Source organism: Mustelus asterias, chromosome 11 (genome assembly GCF_964213995.1).
Source record: "Mustelus asterias chromosome 11, sMusAst1.hap1.1, whole genome shotgun sequence".
NCBI classification, from domain to species: domain Eukaryota; kingdom Metazoa; phylum Chordata; class Chondrichthyes; order Carcharhiniformes; family Triakidae; genus Mustelus; species Mustelus asterias.
This window is the reverse complement of record NC_135811.1, coordinates 44602460-44624062: the sequence shown is the minus strand read 5'-3', so window position 1 is coordinate 44624062 and position 21603 is coordinate 44602460. Positions and strand designations below refer to the sequence as shown.

Here is a 21603-nt window from a genome sequence, read left to right as displayed (position 1 = left end):
ATTACTATTTGGGGGCCTATAGTAAACTCCTAACAACGTGACCGCTCCTTTCCTATTTCTAACCTCAGCCCATATTACCTCAGTGTGCAGATCCCCCTCGAAGTGCCTTTCCGCAGCCGTTAAACTATCCTTGATTAACAATGCCACTCCTCCACCTCTTTTACCAGCTTCCCTACACTTAGTGAAACATCTATACCCCGGAATGTCCAACAACCATTCCTGTCCTTGTTCTACCCACGTCTCCGTAATGGCCACAGCATCGTAGTCCCAAGTACCAATCCACGCCCCAAGTTCATCTACCTTGTTCCGGATGCTCCTTGCATTGAAGTAGACACACTTCAACCCACCTTCCTGTCTACCGGTACCCACCCTTGACCCTGATACCTTCCCCAATACCTCACCACCCTCACTGACTTCCGGACTACAACTCCTTTTCCCACTCCCCTGACAAATTAGTTTAAACCCCCCTGAAGAGCCGTAACAAATTTCCCTCCTAGGATATTGGTGCCCCTCTGGTTCAGGTGCACCCCGTCCTGTTTGTACAGGTCCCACCTTCCCCAGAATGTGTTCCAATTATCCACGTATCTGAAACCCTCCCTCCTACACCATCCCTGCAACCACATGTTTAACTGCACTCTCTCCCTGTTCCTCAACTCGCTATCACGTGGCACCGGCAACGTACCAGAGATGACCACATGTTTTGTCTTGGCTCTCAGCTTCCAGCCCAGCTCCAGAAATTCCTGCTTTAAATCCCCATCCCTTCTCTTACCTATGTCATTGGTACCAATGTGTACCACAACTTGTGACTGTTTCCCCTCTCCCTTCAGAATCCGGAAAACACGGTCTGAGACGTCACGGACCTTTGCATCCGGTAGGCAACATACCATCCGTGAGTCTCTTTTGCTGCCACAGAACCTCCTATCTATCCCTCTAACTAACGAGTCCCCAATAACTATTGCCCTCCCGCTCTGCCCCTTACCCTCCCGAGCCACAGAGACGGACACAGTGCTGGAGATCCTCTCACTGCCGCTCACCACTGGTATGTCATCCCCCTCAACCGTATCCAAAGCGGAATACTTGTTGCTAAGGGGAACGACCACCGGGGATCCCTGCACGGACTGCTTCCTCCCAGCCCCTCTCACCGTCACCCATCTGTTTTCATTCCTCGGAGTAACTGTATTCCTAAAGCTTCTGTCTATGGCCACCTCTGCGTCCCTAATGATCCTAAGTTCATCCAACTCCAGCTCCAGTTCCCTAACACGGTTTTGGAGGAGCTGCAGATGGGTGCACTTCCCACAGATGTAATCAGCAGGGACACTGTCGTCGTCCCTCACCTCAAACATAGTGCAAGAGGAACATAGCACTGCCTGCACACCCATCCCCTCTAGATACCTTGCCAGTACCAGGTAGAAACAGCAAAAATGAATTAAACTCACCCCTGCTCGCCCTTTCTGCCTAAGCCCTGTGAGCCAAAGCCTTATAGCTCACACTCTGCTTCCCACTCACTCCACTGCCCGCCCTATACTGCAGCCTACCTTTTATACTTCGCGCACTTAAAAAACCCTTCCCAGACTCCTTAGCAGCCCACTTCCAGTTTTCACTTTAAACTTAAAATACTACTGCAAAAGTAAAGGCCAAAAAAAAACACACACTAGCTGACTAATTAAATAAATAAACAATTCAATTAACCTCTCACCAGCACTGCTGCCTCCAATCACTCCCTCTCAGCTTGCTCCAGTGGAACAATGAGGGGGAACCTCCCAGGTAACTGACTTTTAAAGTTAAAATAAAAACCCTTCCCAGACTCCTTAGCAGCCCACTTCCAGTTTTCACTTTAAACTTAAAATACTACTGCAAAAGTAAAGGCCAAAAAAAACACACACTAGCTGACTAATTAAATAAATAAGCAATTCAATTAATCTCTCACCAGCACTGCTGCCTCCAATCACTCCCTCTCAGCTTGCTCCAGTGGAACAATGAGTTTTTTTTTGTTAGCCTCAAGCAGAAGACTAGTGTGAAATAATTATTTTTTGAAGAGATGGAACTTGCTGAGATTTAAAGACCAAACAGTTGTAGAGTTGTCTTGACACTGATGTTGATTCAGTTAAACTCAGATAATTGAGTGAAGAGACCTTTAAAGGGGCTCTGGAAGACCTTCCCTGGTATGGCAAGGAGGAGATATGCTGTTGAATAGCTGAGAGAAATTTGGGACTTTAACTACAAGGCTTTCTCTGAGAGTACACCTTTATGTATAAATGTGGCATGTGGTTTTTGGTTCTGTTAATTAGCTAAAGTCTTAAAATGTTAAAGTTTGTAGTGAAATTCTTTCTGTTGGTCACTAGGAAATGTATATTTATTTTTTAAAAGTATCAGTCTCTGCAGGGATCATAAAAATAGGAAAACTATGATTGTGCTTTTGTATGTTCAGATGAGATAAGAATACTCCAACTACATTGGCAATTGTTAAATAGATAACCTCATTGAGATGCAATTGTATAAATCATCAAAAGGAAGAAACAAAGTGAACTCAGACCAGAATTTCATGCAAATGCACAAAAGAAAATATATTTAAATTAATAACAGGCACATTAAAACACAGCTTAGAAAGATGTGTCTTTACTCAACAGGTGAGGACTGTCTGGAATTATCTACCATTTAAAATAGAGTCACCAAAATTATAGGAGTTTTGGTGCCAGGCTGGTGAATTGGAGTGCTATAAGGATAAACTTCAAATAACCTTTGTAGTACTTGACTTTTCTGTGCTTACATTCCTCAAACAGCAAGGTCCTCATACTGGAAGGGTATGCTTTGCTCTTGTTCTTGAAATGAACTTGATTTAAATGACTCTTTAAACTCGCTGTTTTTATAATCTAGGTTTCTATGATCATAGGTTTTTCATTTATTTTTATTTCACTTATTTTCTTCACTGTCTTATCATTTTGGCGGGGAAGTGAAATAAATGTGGTATAGTTGATCTATTTTATCTATTTCAGTACATGGATACAGATGTTTGTTTTCTTGGAAACATCACTAAGCAGCAGTTAGTAACTGACAATATTTCCTTCTGCAATCTTGTGGTAGGTTGGGGACTGCCAACAAAATTTTAAACATATTATCATGCAGACACCAACAAACTCAAGGCAGAATTTAATGTTAGGGCAAGATCCCTGCTCCCAGTAAAGGTTGACCAGCTTGCTTCAGTCATTAAATGGCCATTGGGCTGTTAATTGATTTGAGGCAAGACTTCTGCCCCCATCGGAAAGGACATCCCATTTCTAAAAGCTGTTGGCCAGTCAAATAGCCAGTAGCTCCCTGTTCCCAGCAGCATTACTACAAGTGGTGGCTCTTGCTGAAACTACAGCCAATTTCAGAGAGAAGCATGCTGACAGGAGTGGGAGGTCGAGGTGAGCAGGGCTGGTGGGGAATGTAAATGTATAGGTAAGAATAGCTTGGGGAGGGGGGTAGGCTGCGATTGGAAAAGGAGGCACCCCATTCCCCCTTGCCTGGCTGTCAGATTTAATTGGGCAGGCTGGATACTTGGTGGCCCCTCACCATGCTGTGGGAAGAAAGTGGCTGTGGCAGGTGATGGCCATTAATTGGCTTCTTATGGACCTCAATTGGCCCAATTGGTAGACAGCCCCCCAGCACATCCCCACCTGGTGGAATTGGAATTGGCCAGGAATGGGCAGGTATTACATGGCACCCAATTTTAGAGCTCCCCCCATCCCATCTCCACGTCTACCATCCTGCCCTAAGAGGCTGTAAAATTCAGTCCAGAAAGTTCGACACAAAAACAACTTGAAGTCTGCAGTAATTTATATACAGTCAGGATTGATTTAACAGCTCAGCATGATAAGGGTGCTGCTGTGCTGTAAGTTAGCTTGATGCTCAGAACCTGTTATAAAAACCATAACTGTGGTAACCATGAAATACCTTGGAATTGAGAGCAGGAATTCCAAGCGCTGACAGACTTTGGAATTTCTTTGCATGCATAGTCCAGGAGTGGGCTGCACATGCACAGTTCTACATTTTTAAGTTATTTGGGCCCAGTATAACTGTGCTAAAAGGAAAATAGCACAAAAATATATGTGACCTGGAGAAGAGCACTTGAAGACAAGTGTCACAGGGAGGGGTGAGGGTGAGAGGACAGGGAAAGTTCCAAAAAAAGAGACCCAGGCAGGGACAGGGAGAGGTCCGAGTTAAGTTAGAAAGAGAGGAGTATAAAAAGAGGCTTCAAACAGAAAAAAGGCTACAGTTAGCAGGCTTTAAAATGAAGGGGGATCTGCAGAAGGTCTGTAGATCCAAGAAGGCAGCAGGAGGTTGGTGACACCATGCTGTGGACCTTTGGGCTGACGACATCCTTTTGGAGCAGTAATATTCTGCTTGGTACAGCCAAAGAACTGTACTTGTGAAGAGGTGCTTGGGTGCAGATTCGGGAATGCAGAGGAATAGAATCTTGGGAGACAAGATTGAAATCCTGCAAGGTGGTTTGCCGTTGAAGCCATCCGAGTTGGAGCAACTTATGGAGAGAATCCAAGGCAAGATCCTTGAAGGTAAAGATTGAAATCCCTTGTGAGAGAGACAGAGATTAAACAAGATTGATTGATCCGTAGTGTTTACTGATGTGGGTTGTTAAGTAATCCATAGACTCTGTCTTGATGGCATTTTCCATTAATGTGTAGTGTGGTGTGTTCGACCACAACTTTCCTTTTAATTCATATGTACCTCATATTAACCCTGAATGCCAGAGTATGAGATAGTCATTGTAAATGGTTTTATATTTCCAACGTTGGTTAGTTAACTTTATTTTTGGCTGTACATACCCCAAGGAATCTTGTGGTTTTATTCACTGAGCAAATGTTTTGGATCTCAAACTTTGTCTACTTTAAACAAAATGTCATTGACCCCAACCAAATCTTGCTAAAAACCTGGGGGTCTAGTGAAGGGTCATAACCCTATTCCCAGTTTTCTAGATATATGTGCATATGTTGGTTGACTGAATGAGGAAGGGTGATATATTACTTATTGTAACCAGAAATCTCTTTGGCCTTTGAAAAGGAATATCAATGTTCCATCTGGGTAAACTCTTTTTGTTTTTCCAACCTAATGTATCTTGGAGCTGAAACTTCTAGTTACTATTTTTATTATTTACTGTAATGTTTCAGTGCTTTTGTGGATTTTCAAGGCAACAAATAAAGGCTTGCTTAAGATTAAGGCGATATTATAGCAGGATCAATGAAATCACCTGCTCAGGAAGGGCACAATATTTGTTAAGGATATTTTGGTAAATAATTATTCCAAATACGATGATGGTTATTCTATTTCAACATGGATTTGAATGTCAAAGAATGAGCAAGAATGCTTACATTCAATAATCAAATTTTCTGTTATGATCAAGGTATCATTTCCAAATTTAGATAACAATCATTTATTGCAAGATTAATTTATGAGCAAAATAGTTTTATTTATGAATTTGTTACTTGTATGTTATTTTTTACATTTGTGAATTTGTTTCTAGAGAGAAGTTACCACTATGAAATACTTTTTAAGGCTGAAATTTCTTTTGCAATAATGCCAGGATCTCACCCGCTAGTGCACTCCAGAACCAAACTCGCTGAAGCATGCAATGTCAGGGAGAAGGTACTTAGTATTGCATGGGGCCAGTGGAGCTTCTAACATCTTCCCATATGTCAAGTTCCTGCCACTCACAAACTGGAAAAGCTGGTATCTTTGCCCAGTCTGGAATGTGGCCTGATGGACAAAGTGAGCTTTACTAGACCACACTCTTGCCAGTGTCATCCATGTTTGCCCCAACAGGAGCCCAGTCCACCTCTTTTCCTGAGCTATATGATTTGCAACTGTAGACTCAGTCCCTGTGAGGCCAGGGCACTGCAGCTCTTGATGAATCTCTGGTCCCATATCTTATGTTGATTGTTATGTATGGGTCGGCAGAGGCTCTACCTTCTACTGGGCAATTCCAGAAACTAGGTCCCCTAGTTGGAACCTGATATAACCAGGTCCCACCAAAATCTGTGGTCATTCAGTCGGTGCCCATCAAATTTATTGATGGGGAATTTCAACCTTTTTGTCTATTTTCATGTTTTTCTACTTTCATATTGTAAACGTTGGTATTGTGGTTCTTTTTAGGTTTTGCATATGGTTATTAAAAAGGTACTCTAATTCACAATCTCACAACCTCTTTTTTAAAGGGACCGACAGCTTATGTGGTGACTCAAGAAAAACTACACACCATGATTTGGAACCCAGAAACTGGAGAATGTTATGACCAGTATAATGCTTTTTGTCCCCTGCAAAGTGCAGATTGCTTGATCAATAATGATAATGTGAGTATCCTTGGACATAAAAGCATATTGATCTCAACTAAAAGTATACCTGCCAATCACATTTTAGAATAATTTGTTTTAAGGTGAACTTCAAATTTGATTGGATCTCAAAATAGACAGTGGGTGGGGTGAACACTAATGTCCTGAATTTTATCGATTGGGTGGGTGACCCAACCTCAGGGAGATTTTACGAGGAAATTCAGCTTAAGGGCCAAAAGGTAAGGGAGCCGGCTAATTAAGAGCAGCAGGCAGGTCATAGTGCTGGCTGCTCACTGTGAGGTGCCATTTTTAAAGGGGTTTCAAAGTACGGGGTTTATTTCAATGGAGGCATCAGAAGAATGGCTTTAACAAAAGGCAGAGGCACTCCACAATTCAGTCCACATCTCCCTGGAGGTGTTTCACAGACAATAAGGAGAAAGAAAGATGTTCTTTTTTGAGCAGACAGGAAGAGGAGGACAGCTAGCCTAATGAAGAAGACTTGGTGGGAGAAGGCAGCGATAATGAGCCTCTAGCAGAGAGTTGATTGTAAGAACCTAGATCTAATGCAGGAAGAGATCTGATGACCTCTTATATTCTGGAAAGGTGTGTCCTGTTTAGAATTGCAAATAAGAAGCCCAGCATGAATTAAAAAGTATCCATGAAATGTGAGGCCAGGTGGTAGACCCATGGAGAAACACCAGGTATCGGCGTTCAAATTGAGACATTTAATTAATACAAACTTGAACCCCCTGTTCATTGATGGGTGAACATTGTGTTTACTTGGCTGAATGATTGTGTCACCATGCCTCAGAATGAAGAGCACTGTGTCACCAACAGTACCTCAGAATGAAGAGCACAAGTAGACTATGAGACAAGTGTGACACTGCACATGGCTGTGCTTGCAGAAGAGTGTTCAAAATGCCAGGAAGTGTCAAACCACAGAAGATGAAATGCCATTCATTGTTGTAGTGACACAGATGGAGAAGAGACTAATGAGTCACAGCAGGATAACCTGATTAGAGTGGGGCAGCTGTGGAAGAAATGGGGAGTGATTAAAATGACGATTGTATCCATCATTCCCTCAACCATTGAATGTATGTGCATCTGTTGAAGTTGCCAGAAACAGTGCAGTTCGAGGTGCAACAGGTGAAGTAGTCCATCCATGCCATCTGTGGTGTCATTTCTCATTTTCCTCCATTGAAAGAATGCTGACCATCGTGGAGGGATATATGGAGGATCGTACCAACTGAAGGTTTGCACAGAAGCAGCGCAGTGGGCTGGGAGACTCAAGCGGAAGCCGTTTTGCGGGCTCCCCACTGGGCGCCACAGCCTCTGCGAGTCTCTGGCAGGCGGATTTCGAACGCCATCAGCTCCACACCAGAAATCGGCATGGAGCTGCATAAATTATTTAAATGTTAATTTGAATATAATAAACATTCCATTAGCGGACATGGGACTGAAGTCTCTGGGCCTGTTCGCGTCTCTCCCCCCTTCTCCCCCCCCCCCCCCCCCCCCCCCCCCCCACCACAACCAGGAGTGGTTCATTCCAGCGGAGTTTATTTTAGCTCCCCACTTGCAGGGAGCTGGTGGCCAGACACCGCTGAAGTGAAGGGGGGCAATTGAGGCCCCCCCAGAGGGTTGGGGGTAATGGGGGTGTCCCCCCGGGCATTGCCACCTTGGCAGTGCCAGCCTGGCCCTCTGGCAATGCCCAAGAGGCAGGGTGGCAATGTCATGGGGCCCCTTGGCACTGCCCACCAGGTATTGGGCAGTGCCAAGGCATGTGGGGCCTAATGGGGTGGGGGCCTTTGTGGGGATTGGGGGGGGGGGGGGTGGGGGGGGGGGTTGGGGGGGGGGGGGTTCCCACTGCCACTCTACATTTGGGATTGCGAGCAGAGGGAGGAAGGCCAGTGATCAGGGCTGGGAATCAGGGTGGGGAGGGGGGGGGTCGGCCTGCCATGGGGGGTTGGGACTTGGAGGATGCCAGTAAGGGGGGGTTGGAGCTGCCGTTGTGGGGAGGGGGGATCGGGAGATCGAGGCTGCCGGGGTAGGGGGGGAGATTAAGGCGAGCCTAGGCGGTGGGGTCAAGCCGGGTCGAGGCTGGTCCGGACATGTTCGTGGGGTCAGGGATCGGGGTGGAGGGGGTTGGAGGGCCAGTGATGCGGGAGGCTGGCAGTGTGGGGCTACTGCGCGTATGCCGATCTCAGTGCTGACAAATTGGCACATTGGCAGTGGCCCGCTCAGCAGGCCTCCCCAGAAGGGATAGACCCCGCCCCCAGCTATTTCACGTGATTTACGGTAGTGCACTCTGCAGTGCACAGAGTGTGAGAGATTCAGTTTGAAACTTCAGCTTTTACGCAAATTCGACATTTAGAATTTTTGGGGGAGAATCGCCCCCCTGCATCTTTTTGGCGACAAGGAGAGAAAAAGAAAATAAAAACTGTGTTTCAGCATTGCGACATAAAGGTTTGCACAGTGAGTACTAGTTTGGCATGTGAACGGCAGTCAAGGGCTCCAACCAGCAGGTTCCTGAGTTCACCAGAAACACCATGGGCCCAATTTTACCATTGCGTTGTGCCCATTTTTGGGCCCGAAAACTTGGTAAAGTCGGGCATGAGGCGATTAGTACGATCTGTGCCCGCGTCCGCGCAGATGCCCACTTTACCAAGGCCTGGAAATGGCCATGATCTGAACGGCGCCTGAAACAGGTGTCACGTCAGTTTAAATGCATTTGCATGCATTTAAATGGACTTAATGAGATGGACACCCAATCTTACCTGCATTTCCCCCTTTACCAGATTTGGCGCAAAACCGAAATGCTCGGCAAAGATCTGTTTTGGGTGCTCCAGCTTCTGAAGAGGTACATTCAGAGCTTCCAGCAGCTCTCTTTTATTCAGATCGTTGGGGGGGAGGTGGGCCAGATCATTCTCTGGTGGGGGGGGAGGAAGAGGGAAGCCCGATCAATCTCTGGTGGGGTGGGGGGAGGCCAGATGGTTCTCTAGTGGGGGAGGGAGTAGGGAGACCAGATGGTTCTCTGGTGGGGTGGGAGGAGGGAGGGCCAGACCGCTGTCTGGGGTGTGGGGGAGAAGGAGGGAGGCCCGATCATTCTCTGGTGGGAGGGGAGAGGGAGGCCAGATGGATCTCTGGTGGGGGTGGCGGGGGGGCCACTGCTACTCTGCGGGCAATTGGTGCGGCAGAAGTGGGGCAGGGGGTCATGATCAGTCTGGGTACGGGGGGGGGGAGGTTAGTGGTGGATAAGGGGGACAGTTATGTGGGGCAATATCTATGAGGGCCATCGCTCCCGGGCCGCTTTATGCAGCACAGGAGTAATGGGAGCATTTTTCAAATTTTGTTTTCACTGCATGCGCAGTTGAAGGCTCCGATCGGAGCAGCAGCATTTCGGGCACGATAAGCCACGCACACAGCACGATTCAGACTGACGATTTATTTTCAGGCTAAGTGCATATGGGGGCACCTGAGAACAGGTTTCCAAGTCGGATCTGAATTGCGCCCACATTCAGCACTTAGAATCAAAATGGTAAAATCGCCCCCCATGATTATGTTCGGGACTATCAGTGAGTTTGTGGAAGAGAATGGGGACTGAATATGTGGAAAGGTTGGAACACTTTTTCTTGGTGAATTAAATTCAGGGTTAAGTTAAAAAGTACTCAACTCTCCTAAGTGTATGTGGGCCAAAGACTTACAAGCTAGTGAGGAATTTAGCAACATCATGGAAATTGGAGGAGATTTCATTTGCGGATTTAGTTCCACCCATTCAGAATCACCACAATCCTAAGCCCTGAGTGATTGTCCAGTGGTTCAAGTTCCGGTCATTTTCGTAAGGCAAGACAGTCTATAGCTAAATTTATTGCTGAATTAAGACAAAACTCTGAACATTGTGAGTTTGGTGCAGCGGTGGAGGACATGCTTTGGGATAACTTATTCTGTGACGTTAATGAGGACAGCCAAGTTCCGCACACATGAGGACGGCCTCACCTGGGATCTTGGATTCATGTCACACTATCTGTAACCCCCACAACTTGCCTGGGCTTGTAAAGTTTCACTACTGTCGTGGCTGGAGACAATACACATCTCTTTAACCTGTGCTTAACCCTCTCTCCACTCATATTCTGTACCTTTAAGACTTGATTACCTGTAAAGACTCGCATTCCAACCATTATTTTCTAAATTGAGTTTGTGTCTTTATATGCCCTGTTTGTGAACAGAACTCCCACTCACCTGATGAAGGAGCAGCGCTCTGAAAGCTTGTGGCTTGTGCTACCAAATAAACCTGTTGGACTTTAACCTGGTGTTGTGAGACTTCTTACTGTGCTTACCCCTGTCCAACGCCGGCATCTCCACATCTTGAAAAAGAGTTGCATCCCACTAATGGGATGCAAAATAAGGTCCAACTTCCCCCCCGTGCCCAATTGTCTACGATGCCAGCAGAAATGCATTCTGCTCCAGAAATCCAGAGTTCAAGATGGAGGCATCCAGTGACCCTGGAACACCACAGCAGTGGGTGGCAGGAGTGAATCTTTCAGCATCAGTGTTTTTGAGGAGGTCCAACTTTTTTCTTCAATGGTGGGTCAGTTTAAATATAGCATCTGGGTATAACGGCAGGACACAAGCCGTCAAGCTCGCTCCACCACGGAAGATGATGCAACATCCCCAGATGCACAATTCATTACGTCAGGGATGAAAGAAAGAGCGTGGTTTTCCACTGGCCTCCAAAGTGGGAAACACTCCATGTCCCTGTCACAGACTTAGTCCAGGATGGGAGAATTCCACTCAATCGCAACATAAAAATGTTCAGAAACTAACTCAAAAGCAAAATTCTGTGTACGTTGGAAATCTCAAATCAAAAAGAGAAACTGCTGGAAATGCTCTGCAGGTTTGGCAGTATCTGTGGTGAGAGAGACGGTGTAGCGGAAAATAGCGAAAAAGAATGCCTGTTGAAAAGTCATGAACTGAAATTAAGATTCTCTCTCCACAGATGCTGCCAGACCTGCTGAGTATTTCCAGCATGTTCTGTTTTTATTATATATCATGCAAAACTTACTGATGAGGTTTTAATTATTGTTTCAAATATTTTTAATTATTGTAAATAATCGTTTTTAAAAAAATTATAACGTGACTTTTGAAATATGTTACAGATCTGGGTTAATATTCAAAAGGCAAATCTCCCTATGAGTGTAAATTTTGATGTCTCAAAGGAATATAATTGGAAACCATTCTTCATCAAGAGTTCCCAGCATCACGCACTGTCATCTGTGCAGGTAGCTTGCACAAACCAAAATTTTGTTACTTTCATAGATTTTGAAATAACATTTATCTGCTAATATAGAAGCTCTTGTTTTGAACTAATTTCAATAAAGGTAAAGCTTCTTTTCTATTCTTACACATAGAATATTTTGTGTAGGTCGATTCAATAATATGAAGAAAATGTGTTTATTGCAATTAGAACTTGGATACATCTATAATCTGTAATACTGAAATATTTTCTAGCCACCAGAATTAATCTACTATTCCACAGAAAGAAGCATGGTGGATAAATTGCAGAACAGGTAGAAGCTAATTTTACTATTATGTATTCAAAGAAGCATTTGATACAGTACAAGACCAATATACACATATAGACCCCTAAAAGATAAGGGGGGATTTTCTGCCCCCCCCCCCCCCCGTTTTTGGCAGGTTGGAGTGACAAAGAGGACAGAGAATCAAGGGAGGAGTCCCAAAACGGCTTTTATGCTGGCAGGATTTCCCCACTCAATTGTCCCCACCTCCTACCAGTGATGTAACAGGTTCCCGCCATGCAATAATGGAAACCACATTTGAACATATTTAAATATGATTAGCGGGCTTAATTTTCATACAAATCTAAAGGGTTTGGGATTTAAGTAAGCTAACAGCTTGAGTTTTTCAACACTTGCAGAAATAAATTTTAAAGGTATTTAAATAAGTTTGCACCATAACAGTTCTACAGACCATATCTGCCTTTTTAAACTCAGCACTGAGTTCAAATGACCCTGCTGAGTTTAGGTTTCTCACATGTGAAAGTCTTTGCCATCCCCTTTCCCAGACCAGTGAAAATGGAATCTGTTGGAAATGGGGTGGGACTTCTGGATCTGTGTCCTGTTCCGTCATTTTGGTTGGTCCGCAGAGTCTCCATGACTCCGCAGAAATCTGGGCCTAAGTCTTGATAGGCTAATCAACGACCATGGCTGAGTTATGTCTTTCCTTGCCCAAGTTCCACATTTGCCAGTGGGCTTTAATGGATAATGACAAGAAATTAAGAATCCTGAATAACATTTTTTGCCTTTCTCATCCATGGTCATTCATATCATTTTATCATGATCTGTAAGTAATTAACATAAAACATTCTGGCATTTAATTCTCCCATCCACTTCACAGTAGAACTGCTTTGTGATAGCAAAATTGAAAAGTATACCACAACTACCTATTTTATGGCAATAATAACTTGATATGGCTCCAACAACAAGGGTTTACTAAACTATAATAACTAGAAACAGGCTAAGGGTCTGACAGGACACGTACACAGGTCTGCTCTCTTCTCCGCCTTGGCTCCAACTGAGGTCCTCCCAATCCCAGAACATGTGCCCTCACTCCTGCACTGCCATTCCATAGGTTCCCCAATCAGGTGGTCTACTAAGGATCACCTCTTAAAGAGGTTCATTACCACACTCCTTCTCCCCTCTTGGGTCCACCTATGAGCAAAAGCAAAAGAGAATACCATTACAGACACAATGGACGAGATTTTCTGTCTGTGCATGCCCCAAGACTGGTGATTCCACATGAGGTCAATGGACCTTTAAATGGTCTTCCAAATGTTATGTCCCACCTACTACGATTGCTACAGTGGGTGGGATGGGAAAGTTTCACCCAGTATCATATTAGGGAATATGATACTTACCAAAGCAAAGTCCATTCACAAAGTCAGTTAGTCCGGAGTCATTCGGACTCATGCAGAATGCCACAACTTTAAACAGGGTCCTTCAGCAACCAGTGAATCTGGTCTGGCCGAAGCAAAAGGCAGACTCATCGGCTCAAGGTTGATGTCTTCTTTGGTGGCTTCATCCTCCTCTGCTACAGAAGCTGGAGGTTGCCTTTGCTCCACAAAGGCCACAGGTATCCCAAGTTCCATAGCTGGCATATATGAGTTCACAAGCAGGGCACACCTGTTGGTCCACTGGATCAGGTCCTGCTCTCTTCTTCAAATGATCCATATGTTTCTTTACATGGTGACCTTGTATAAAACTGGTCCTGTCCTCTCTACAATTTTTCCTGCCATCCAGGCTGATCTACTGCCAACATTTCTCGCTACAACTAGGTATCAACATCGAATGCTCTGTCTTCTTTTTTTTCCCAGTCATGGTGTTCTTCCTGGGAGGCTTGCCTGGCCTCCACCCTCCCCAACAAATCTGGAAACACAAAATCCGAGGAGGTTTGTAGGCAGAGTCCCATTAATAATTCAGCTGGTGTAACCCCGGTGGTCGCATTCAGTAAAGTATTATACACTAACAATAAACTTGCCAAATGTAAGGTCAGTGACCTCTGAGCTTGCTTCTTCATAGAAACTTTAAATGTTTGTGCAGCTCTCTCTGCTAAGTCATTTGAGGCTGGGTGAAAAAGAGCATGATGTGGAGATGCCGGCGTTGGACTGGGGTGAACACAGTAAGAAGTCTCACAACACCAGGTTAAAGTCCAACAGGTTTATTTGGTAGCAAATACCATAAGCTTTCGGAGCGCTGCTCCTTCGTCAGATGGAGTGGAAATTTCCATTCCATCTGACGAAGGAGCAGCGCTCTGAAAGCTTATGGTATTTGCTACCAAATAAACCTGTTGGACTTTAACCTGGTGTTGTGAGACTTCTTACTGTGAAAAAGAGCAGTCATGGTGGGGCAGCACAGTGGCACAATGCTTCGCATTGCTGCCTTGCGGCGCCAGGTACCCGGGTTCAATTCCAGGCTTGGGTCACTCTCTGTTTGGAGTTTGCACGTTCTCCCCGTGTCTGTGTGGGTTTTCTCTGGGTGCTCCGGTTTCCTCCCACAGTCTGAAAAACGTGCTGGTTAGGTGCATTTGCGTGATTTTGATTGGATCTGCAAAACAGTTTCGTGTCGGTCAATGGTGGGATTTTACAGTGGTGTGAGGATGACTTTCCAGCTCCACCGCATTGTGCACCTTGCCTGCTGCTGGGGGGTGTTCTGGAAAATTCCACCCACAGTTATGAGTAGAGATTTGAGATGTGGGATTATTTCCACTGGATAAAGAAGCCTGAGGAGGTTATATGGGGATTTTGATCAGGGGATTGGGGAAGACTACTGTTTCCAGTAATCTGTGACAAAAGGACATCAATTCAAAGTTGCCACAGAGAAATGAGATTAGGGTCTGAATTTCACACCTGTTGGGCACGGTGGGTGGCCCAGAAACAGATGTGGAATTTCCTCCAGGGCAACATCGAATTAGTGAAGCGATTTCATTCTGGGCTGACCAATTAAGGGCTGGCCAGCATTAAACATGACCCTTGATTGTTTGGGATGTCCATGTGAGGGTAGGAGCTTGTTGGGCGTTGGCTCCAATGGTGACACAGCAAGGGCTTCATTAAGTCAACAGCTCCCTGAAGAATTTCTGGAATTGGAGAGGAGCCACAGGGAGCTGACCTTATCCTTCTTAGTTATGACCTCAGCAACCAGTGGGCATAACAGGCATGAGGGCAAGTCCAGGGGGCACTTTGCCCCCAGTTTTTCAGATGAATGCTTTGGAGTACTGGTGAAGGAGGTCAGTGCTAGGTGGGACATTTTGATGCCACAGGAAGAGGGCACCGCACCTGACCAAGAAGGCCTGGGTAGAGATGGCAGCTCAAGTCAGCAGCCATGACACCGTTCAGCATACATGACTCCAAGCTGCTGCCAGCGAGGTGAGGGGGGTGCAGGGATGGTAGTGGGCACCAAAACACAGCACTCGCGAATGTAAGTTTAAATCATTATGAGCACAAAAGGAACTTTTCAGGGGTGATCTTCCGTTCTGCCATTATTTTTTCAGTTATTTACTGGTGTGACTGTTGACACCTTATGCCAAGAGCATATAAATTTTGCTTTTGTGCTAATAGCCTGAATATGTATAGGTGCAGGGCACGCCAGTGTCTTATACTGGATGTGAGGTTTGCATGATGGACTGGGCTCTGTTCACGACCCTTTGTAGTTTCTTATGGTCTTGGATATAGCAGGAGCCATACCAAGCTGTGATACAACCAGAAAGAATGCTTTCTATGGTGCATCTGCAAAGGTTGGTGAGAGTTGTAGTGGACATGCCAAATTTCCTTAGCCTCCTGAGGAAATAGAGACTTTGGTGGCCTTTCTTAACTATAGCATCGGCATGGAGGGACCAGGACATGTTGTTGGTGATCTGGACACCAAGAAACTTGAAGCTCTCGACCATTTCCACTTCATCCCATTAACGTAGATAGGGGCATGTCGTTCACTACACTTACTGAAGTCGATGACTATCTCCTTCGTTTTGCTGACATTATGGGAGAGATTATTGTTGTCGCACCAGTTCATCAGATTCTCTATCGCTTTCCTGTACTCCTCATTAATGGAGATCTGACCCACAGTAGTGTCATCAGCAAACTTAAAAATCGAGTTGGAGGGGAATTTGGCCACACAGCCATAGGTATATAAAGAGGTGTGTAAGGGGCTGAGGACACAGCCTTGTGGGGTGCCGGTATTGAGGGTGATCGTGGAGGAGGTGTTGTTGTCTATCTTTATAGATTGCAGTCTGTTGGTTAGGAAGTCTAGGATCCAGTTGCAGAGGGAGGAGCCGAGCACCAGGCCACAGAGTTTGGAGATGAGTTTTGTACGAATAATGGTGTTGAAGGCTGAGCTATAGTCAATAAATAGGAGTCTGACATTTGTCTTTGTTATCCAGGTATTCCAGGGTTGAGTGTAGAGACAGGGAGATTGCTTTTGCTATTTGTGGTGATAGGAACCTGTAATGGATCCAGGCAGTCTGGGAGGCTGGTGTTGATTCGTGCCATGCCTTTCGAAGCACCTCATAATGATGGATGTCAGAGCCACTGGGTGATAGTCGTTAATGATGTGGAGATGCCGGCATTGGACTGGGGTAAGCACAGTAAGAAGTCTCACGACAGCAGGTTAAAGTCCAACAGGTTTATTTGGCAGCAGTGCTACCAAATAAACCTGTTGGACTTTAACCTGGTGTTGTGAGACTTCTTACGATAGTCGTTAAAGCATGATGCTTGGCTTTTCTTTGGTACAAGGATGATGGCCATCTTCTTGAAGCAGACAGGGACCTCAAAGAGAGGTTAAAGTTGTCTGCAAATACCTCTGCCAGCTGCTCCATGCAGAATCTGAGTGCTCATCTGGTTACCTCAACTGGGCCAGTTGCTTTCCGGGGTTAACTTTTGAGAAGGCTAATCTGACATTTGCGATGGTGACCTCAGATACCGGTTTGGCCAGGGCTTCCGGGGTGGAAGGCGTGCTCTCGCTGACCTCTTGCTCAAAATGGGCATGGAATGCATTGAGTTCATCAGGGAGGGATGCATTTGTGCTGGTGATTCGACATGCCTTCATCTTGTATTGAAGTTGAGGGCTATTGTGACCTTTACTGTGAAATTGAGGCATAGAAGTTGAGGGCTACTGTGACCTTTAGTGCCACTGGCATTGGGTAGTTACCCACCCAGCTGGAGGCAATCTCTGGCCCTATCTGACATATGGAGGTCACGGTCTTCCAGGAGAGGTGGAGCCACCTTCGGCACTATACCTCTAACATCTGAATCACTGCCTGTACACTTGCAGCAGGATAGAGGCATGTTTTGCAACCCTTTCCACCTTGCACTTACTGCTGACCCTGCATCCCATGTGTCTGCACTCTCCTCCCCCAGGCCACTCCTTTGGACACTGCCTTCAGGCACCTGGTCTCCTCTCCCTTCTGCTCTGCCTTCTTCCTCAGAGGAGCTCCCACCAGTGGAGTAGACAATCCCCATTACCACCAGAAGACTCTACACGGTATAAATCCTCTAGGAACCTTGGAAATACCAATGAGTCCTGAAATGAAGAACACCAACACAAAGACTGAAGCTAAAAACTGAGATAAAGCTTTCCAGTTTCACAAAACAACCAGCAGCAAATTATCTTCTAAACTCCTCACTACTCATCCTCTAGGCTTTTTCTCCCAACCTTGGATGACATAATGAAAAAAGGATTGTCTGCCTGCCCATTTTGCCTGTGTGCTGAGTGCCAAGCTAAACGGGCGCCATAAAATTTTGCTTCATTGCCTTTCATTGACCTTAATTGCTTATTTAATTGTCGGCAGGTGTGGTGTGGATTCACACATGCCCAACAACCACTGTATTGTGGGTTGACATTGGGATGCATGTCTGATGTCTTATCATGCAATTTCGCACATAAAATTCTGGCCTGGGTGAAATTTCTTTGTTTAGCATGTTGCTGGAGCATGAAATATGGTGCCATATAGTTTAGTTAATGTAGAGACCATTGAATATTATTAAAGTTATTTTGCATGTCACTTGGTGTTCCTCATTGAAACAGTCATATCAATTAAGTTAAAACAATAAATATTTCTGGTTGCTACTATCAAAGCATGATTGATCACATGTTTTATTCTTTGTGATTAGAATTGAATGGGCATTGAAGAGCAAAATTATGGATTGGAGAGCTCAACAGCCCACGCGATGGAACCGTTACTGTACTGGGGTGTTTCAAAACTTTCTCCCTCTGCTAGAACAAAACCTTGGTCGTTCAGTAAGTGAAGAACAGAGCACAGCGTTAGAGAGTTTGTTAAAAGATTTCAAGGTTTGTATTGTCCCTTTAGAACATACTATGTTTTCAATTAAGGTGTTGACTTGTCAAAACTTTGATATGATGCAACAACATTTATTTAATGCCATTGACATAATGAAATGTCCCAAGATGCTGTGCAAGTGTACTATAAAATAAGATATGACACTGAGCCATATAAGGAGATAATATGCCAGATGACCAAAAGCTTGGTCAAAGAGTTAATTTTCAAAAAGTGTAGGAGGAAACAGAAATAGAAAGGTGTAGAGGTAAACAGAAGGAATTCCAGAGCTTAGGCAGGCAAGTATCCCTTGTTTAACATTCTTCTTACATTTGAAGAGTCACTGGCTTGCCTAGTTGGCACCTGACTCTGCCTCCCTCTGAGCCTCTGTTACCCAGTTCATGGGTCTACAGAGAGTATGTGCACAAACCCTCTATTCTCTCCTCTCCTTTGTTGACCTTTGAAAGAGGACCCTGTCTTTTTTACCATCCCCATCCAACTCAGATCTTATGGACACATGCTGATATACTCTTTGTGTTCATCTTGCTGTCAATGCAGCAGCAACCTGCTGCACTCTGGCAACACCCCTTTCAGCCAATGTCTGCCAGGCTCTCTGTTCCCCTTCCTGCTTAGTAAAGTTCCTTTCCAGAATGGTGCTTGTCCTCCTCTTTCATGCTGCCTGCTGTAATGCACCACCTTCTTCTGCAAGACAGAGGAATATGCAATGACTATTGACAGCATGTTTTAGTGATTTGGCTGTCATGGTTAAATGGCTGCTACTGTGTGGAAACTTGAGTACAAACAAGGCTTCCAACAGGGTTGAGTACTGTATGATAGAGGATGTTGGTAGGTGAATGGTGTAGTACAGCAAACTGAGAAAGTGGATGTGGCTAGCGGTAGTAGGATATATCATTCGAAAATTAACTCACTGATCTTGATGACTTATGTCAGATTGTTAAATTTCTGTTGAAAGTATAAGGATAGCTTCCCCTTGCTCATCAGAGTGAGGATCTTCCCTTTGGTGAGCCTGGTGCCCCTTTATCTTCTCCCTCTTTGATATTGCTGTATGCCAGATCCATCTTTCTCCCATTCTCTCTGTAGGAACATTGAACATTAATATGAATGTGCATTAACCTAATCTTCATGCTGCCAACTAGGGTTTGACAGTGTCACCAATGAATTACTCTCAGTATAGGCATTACATCTCCTCTTAGGCCCCTGGCAGCATGATTACAGCCTACAAGATCACATGAATCGCCAAAATCTCTACTTCAATGAGAATGCTTTGAAAAGGCAATATGATCTGCAAGAGTTCAGGCAGGCCCTGGAAGTCTCAGACAGTGCACTCTGAGAATATGAGTGGAATTTAATGAAAACAACTCGAAGTACTGAATGAGTGAGAAAACGGGAAAGTTTCAGACTTGTTTTTTGAGCGAATTTTAAAATGTAATCTGATGGCACTCAGTGCAAAAAAAAAGTGCCAGGATGCGATTCTTGCTAGCAAGAGGGGTGTGGGTGGTGGAGCCTCAGCTTGCTGGATAAAGCAGCTGCTAGGCTCTAGGGGCACCATTGCACAGGCGCCCCCGATCTCCCAGTGTACTAGGCGATCTCCTGCCAACCCTCAACAGACATCACCATGTCCCCCCCGCTGATTATTTCCCCCCCTGCAGAGTCCCTTCCATCCCTTCCTGATTACTGATCACCCCCTCTGCAGAGTTCCCTCCCTCTCCGATCACTGATAACCTCCCCAGCAGAGTTCCCTCCCTGATCGCCGATCGCCCATGCCTGCCCCATCCCAGCAGAGTTCCCCTCTTCCAACCCCCCCCTCCCCAACTGATCACCTCCCCAGAAGAGTTCCCTCTTATTGCAAGAAATTGATTCATGGGATGAATCGTGTTTAGAATTGCATGAATGCGCTATAACAGTTAAGGTTCCTGATTCCTTCCATTGTCTTTGATTTGTTCTCAACAGTGTCTTCCTTTCATGAAGGAATATGGATTTCAGTTGGGTGCCCCTTCAGTTGGCCCACAGGTTCAGTGGTTGACCCTCTTACAAGCCCTGAAAGCTCTCCTTTGCTGAGTTTCTTTATGCTTTTTCAGTTACAACATAGCTTCAGATTGGAAAATGTTAGTGCTGAGGTTCTAGTATCAGGCTAGCTTCAAACTCCCCCTGTGATTGTGGAAATCCCTCCCATCATCCTGCAGGAGGAGCATAACATTCAGGTTACACTCAATCCTTCCTCATTAATCTTTGATCCCATTGTCATTGCCCTTGTCTAGCCCAATGAATCATTTGATATTGATGTGCCAATGCCCCTTGTGGATCTGACCCCTCCCCATCTTGCAATTTATTGCACAGTCATATACAGAGACGAGTGTGTGCCTGTCCCTATTTTATTTCTTCCTAATCTACAGGCTGCAAATGCCTCTCCTGACTATGCCATCTGTGACCCAGTACTATGATGTGGACATGCCAGCGTTGGACTGGGGTAAACACAGTAAGAAGTCTCACAACACCAAGTTAAAGTCCAACAGGTTTATTTGGTAGCAAAAGCCACTCGCTTTCGGAGCTCTGCTCCTTCATCAGGTAAGTGGGAGTTCTGTTCGCAAACAGGGCATATAAAGACACAACATGATTCTGGCGTGCTGCCATTAAAGTCAGGAATGGATAATCACGGTATCTTTTCACGCTGATGTAAAACAGATTTTGGAACTTCCTCCACATTTTCTGATCCCGCCCACCATGATGGGAGTAGAAAATCCCACCTTAAGAGTGTGGATATGTATGTCACCACCATACAGTGCATATTTCTGCCTAACTTAAATTTTTGGATTGGAAGAAATAGTTTGAACAATGATTCAAACATCTACTGTGACAATTCATTATTTTTTTAACCTCTTCCACAGATTTCAGGATTTCCTCTCCAGATGCACTATTCAGATATGGAAACAATATTTGATAAAGTCTACAATACTGGTATTCATCATATAGAAATCCCAAATGTAGAGTTTGCTGTTGCAGTGTATGTTCATGCATACCCGAACAACGCATTATCAGTGTGGATCTATGTAGCATCTTTGGTTCATGATACATAAAAAAACCTAACTTGCAATTTAGAAGATATTGCTGTGTTTAATTCTTTGAATATTTTCCTTTTATAGTCTTGATATGCTAAACAAATAGTTCATATGAACTCACTGTTAGATGATGTTGAATGCAACCTTATGGCACTTAGTCAAAAAAGTGCCAGGATGCAATTCTTGCAATAGGGGGTGGAGCGGAACCTAATCTTGCCATTGACGTTGGCTGCTGAGCTCTAGGGGTGCAATTAAGCAGGCACCTCAATCTCCCAGTGTACTGGAAGATCTCCTGTCACGCCCCCCACGGACACTGGGACCCACCGCCGATTGTTCCCTGTGCTGGGTTCACTCTCCCCCCTCCC

General features: G+C 45.0%; 1 protein-coding gene across 1 annotated transcript in view; it reads left to right on the top strand.

Moving 5' to 3' along the window:
• LOC144500237 (protein CC2D2B-like) overlaps positions 1-21256 on the top strand; it is a 190400-nt gene extending 169144 nt beyond the window's left edge. Inside the window, exons 31-35 of the mRNA XM_078222914.1 lie at positions 6210-6344; positions 11477-11599; positions 11829-11887; positions 17998-18175; positions 21068-21256. Of these exons, the coding sequence (XP_078079040.1) occupies positions 6210-6344; positions 11477-11599; positions 11829-11887; positions 17998-18175; positions 21068-21256 (684 nt within the window). The remainder of the gene's footprint in view (positions 1-6209; positions 6345-11476; positions 11600-11828; positions 11888-17997; positions 18176-21067) is intronic.
• Positions 21257-21603: the final 347 nt, after the last annotated feature.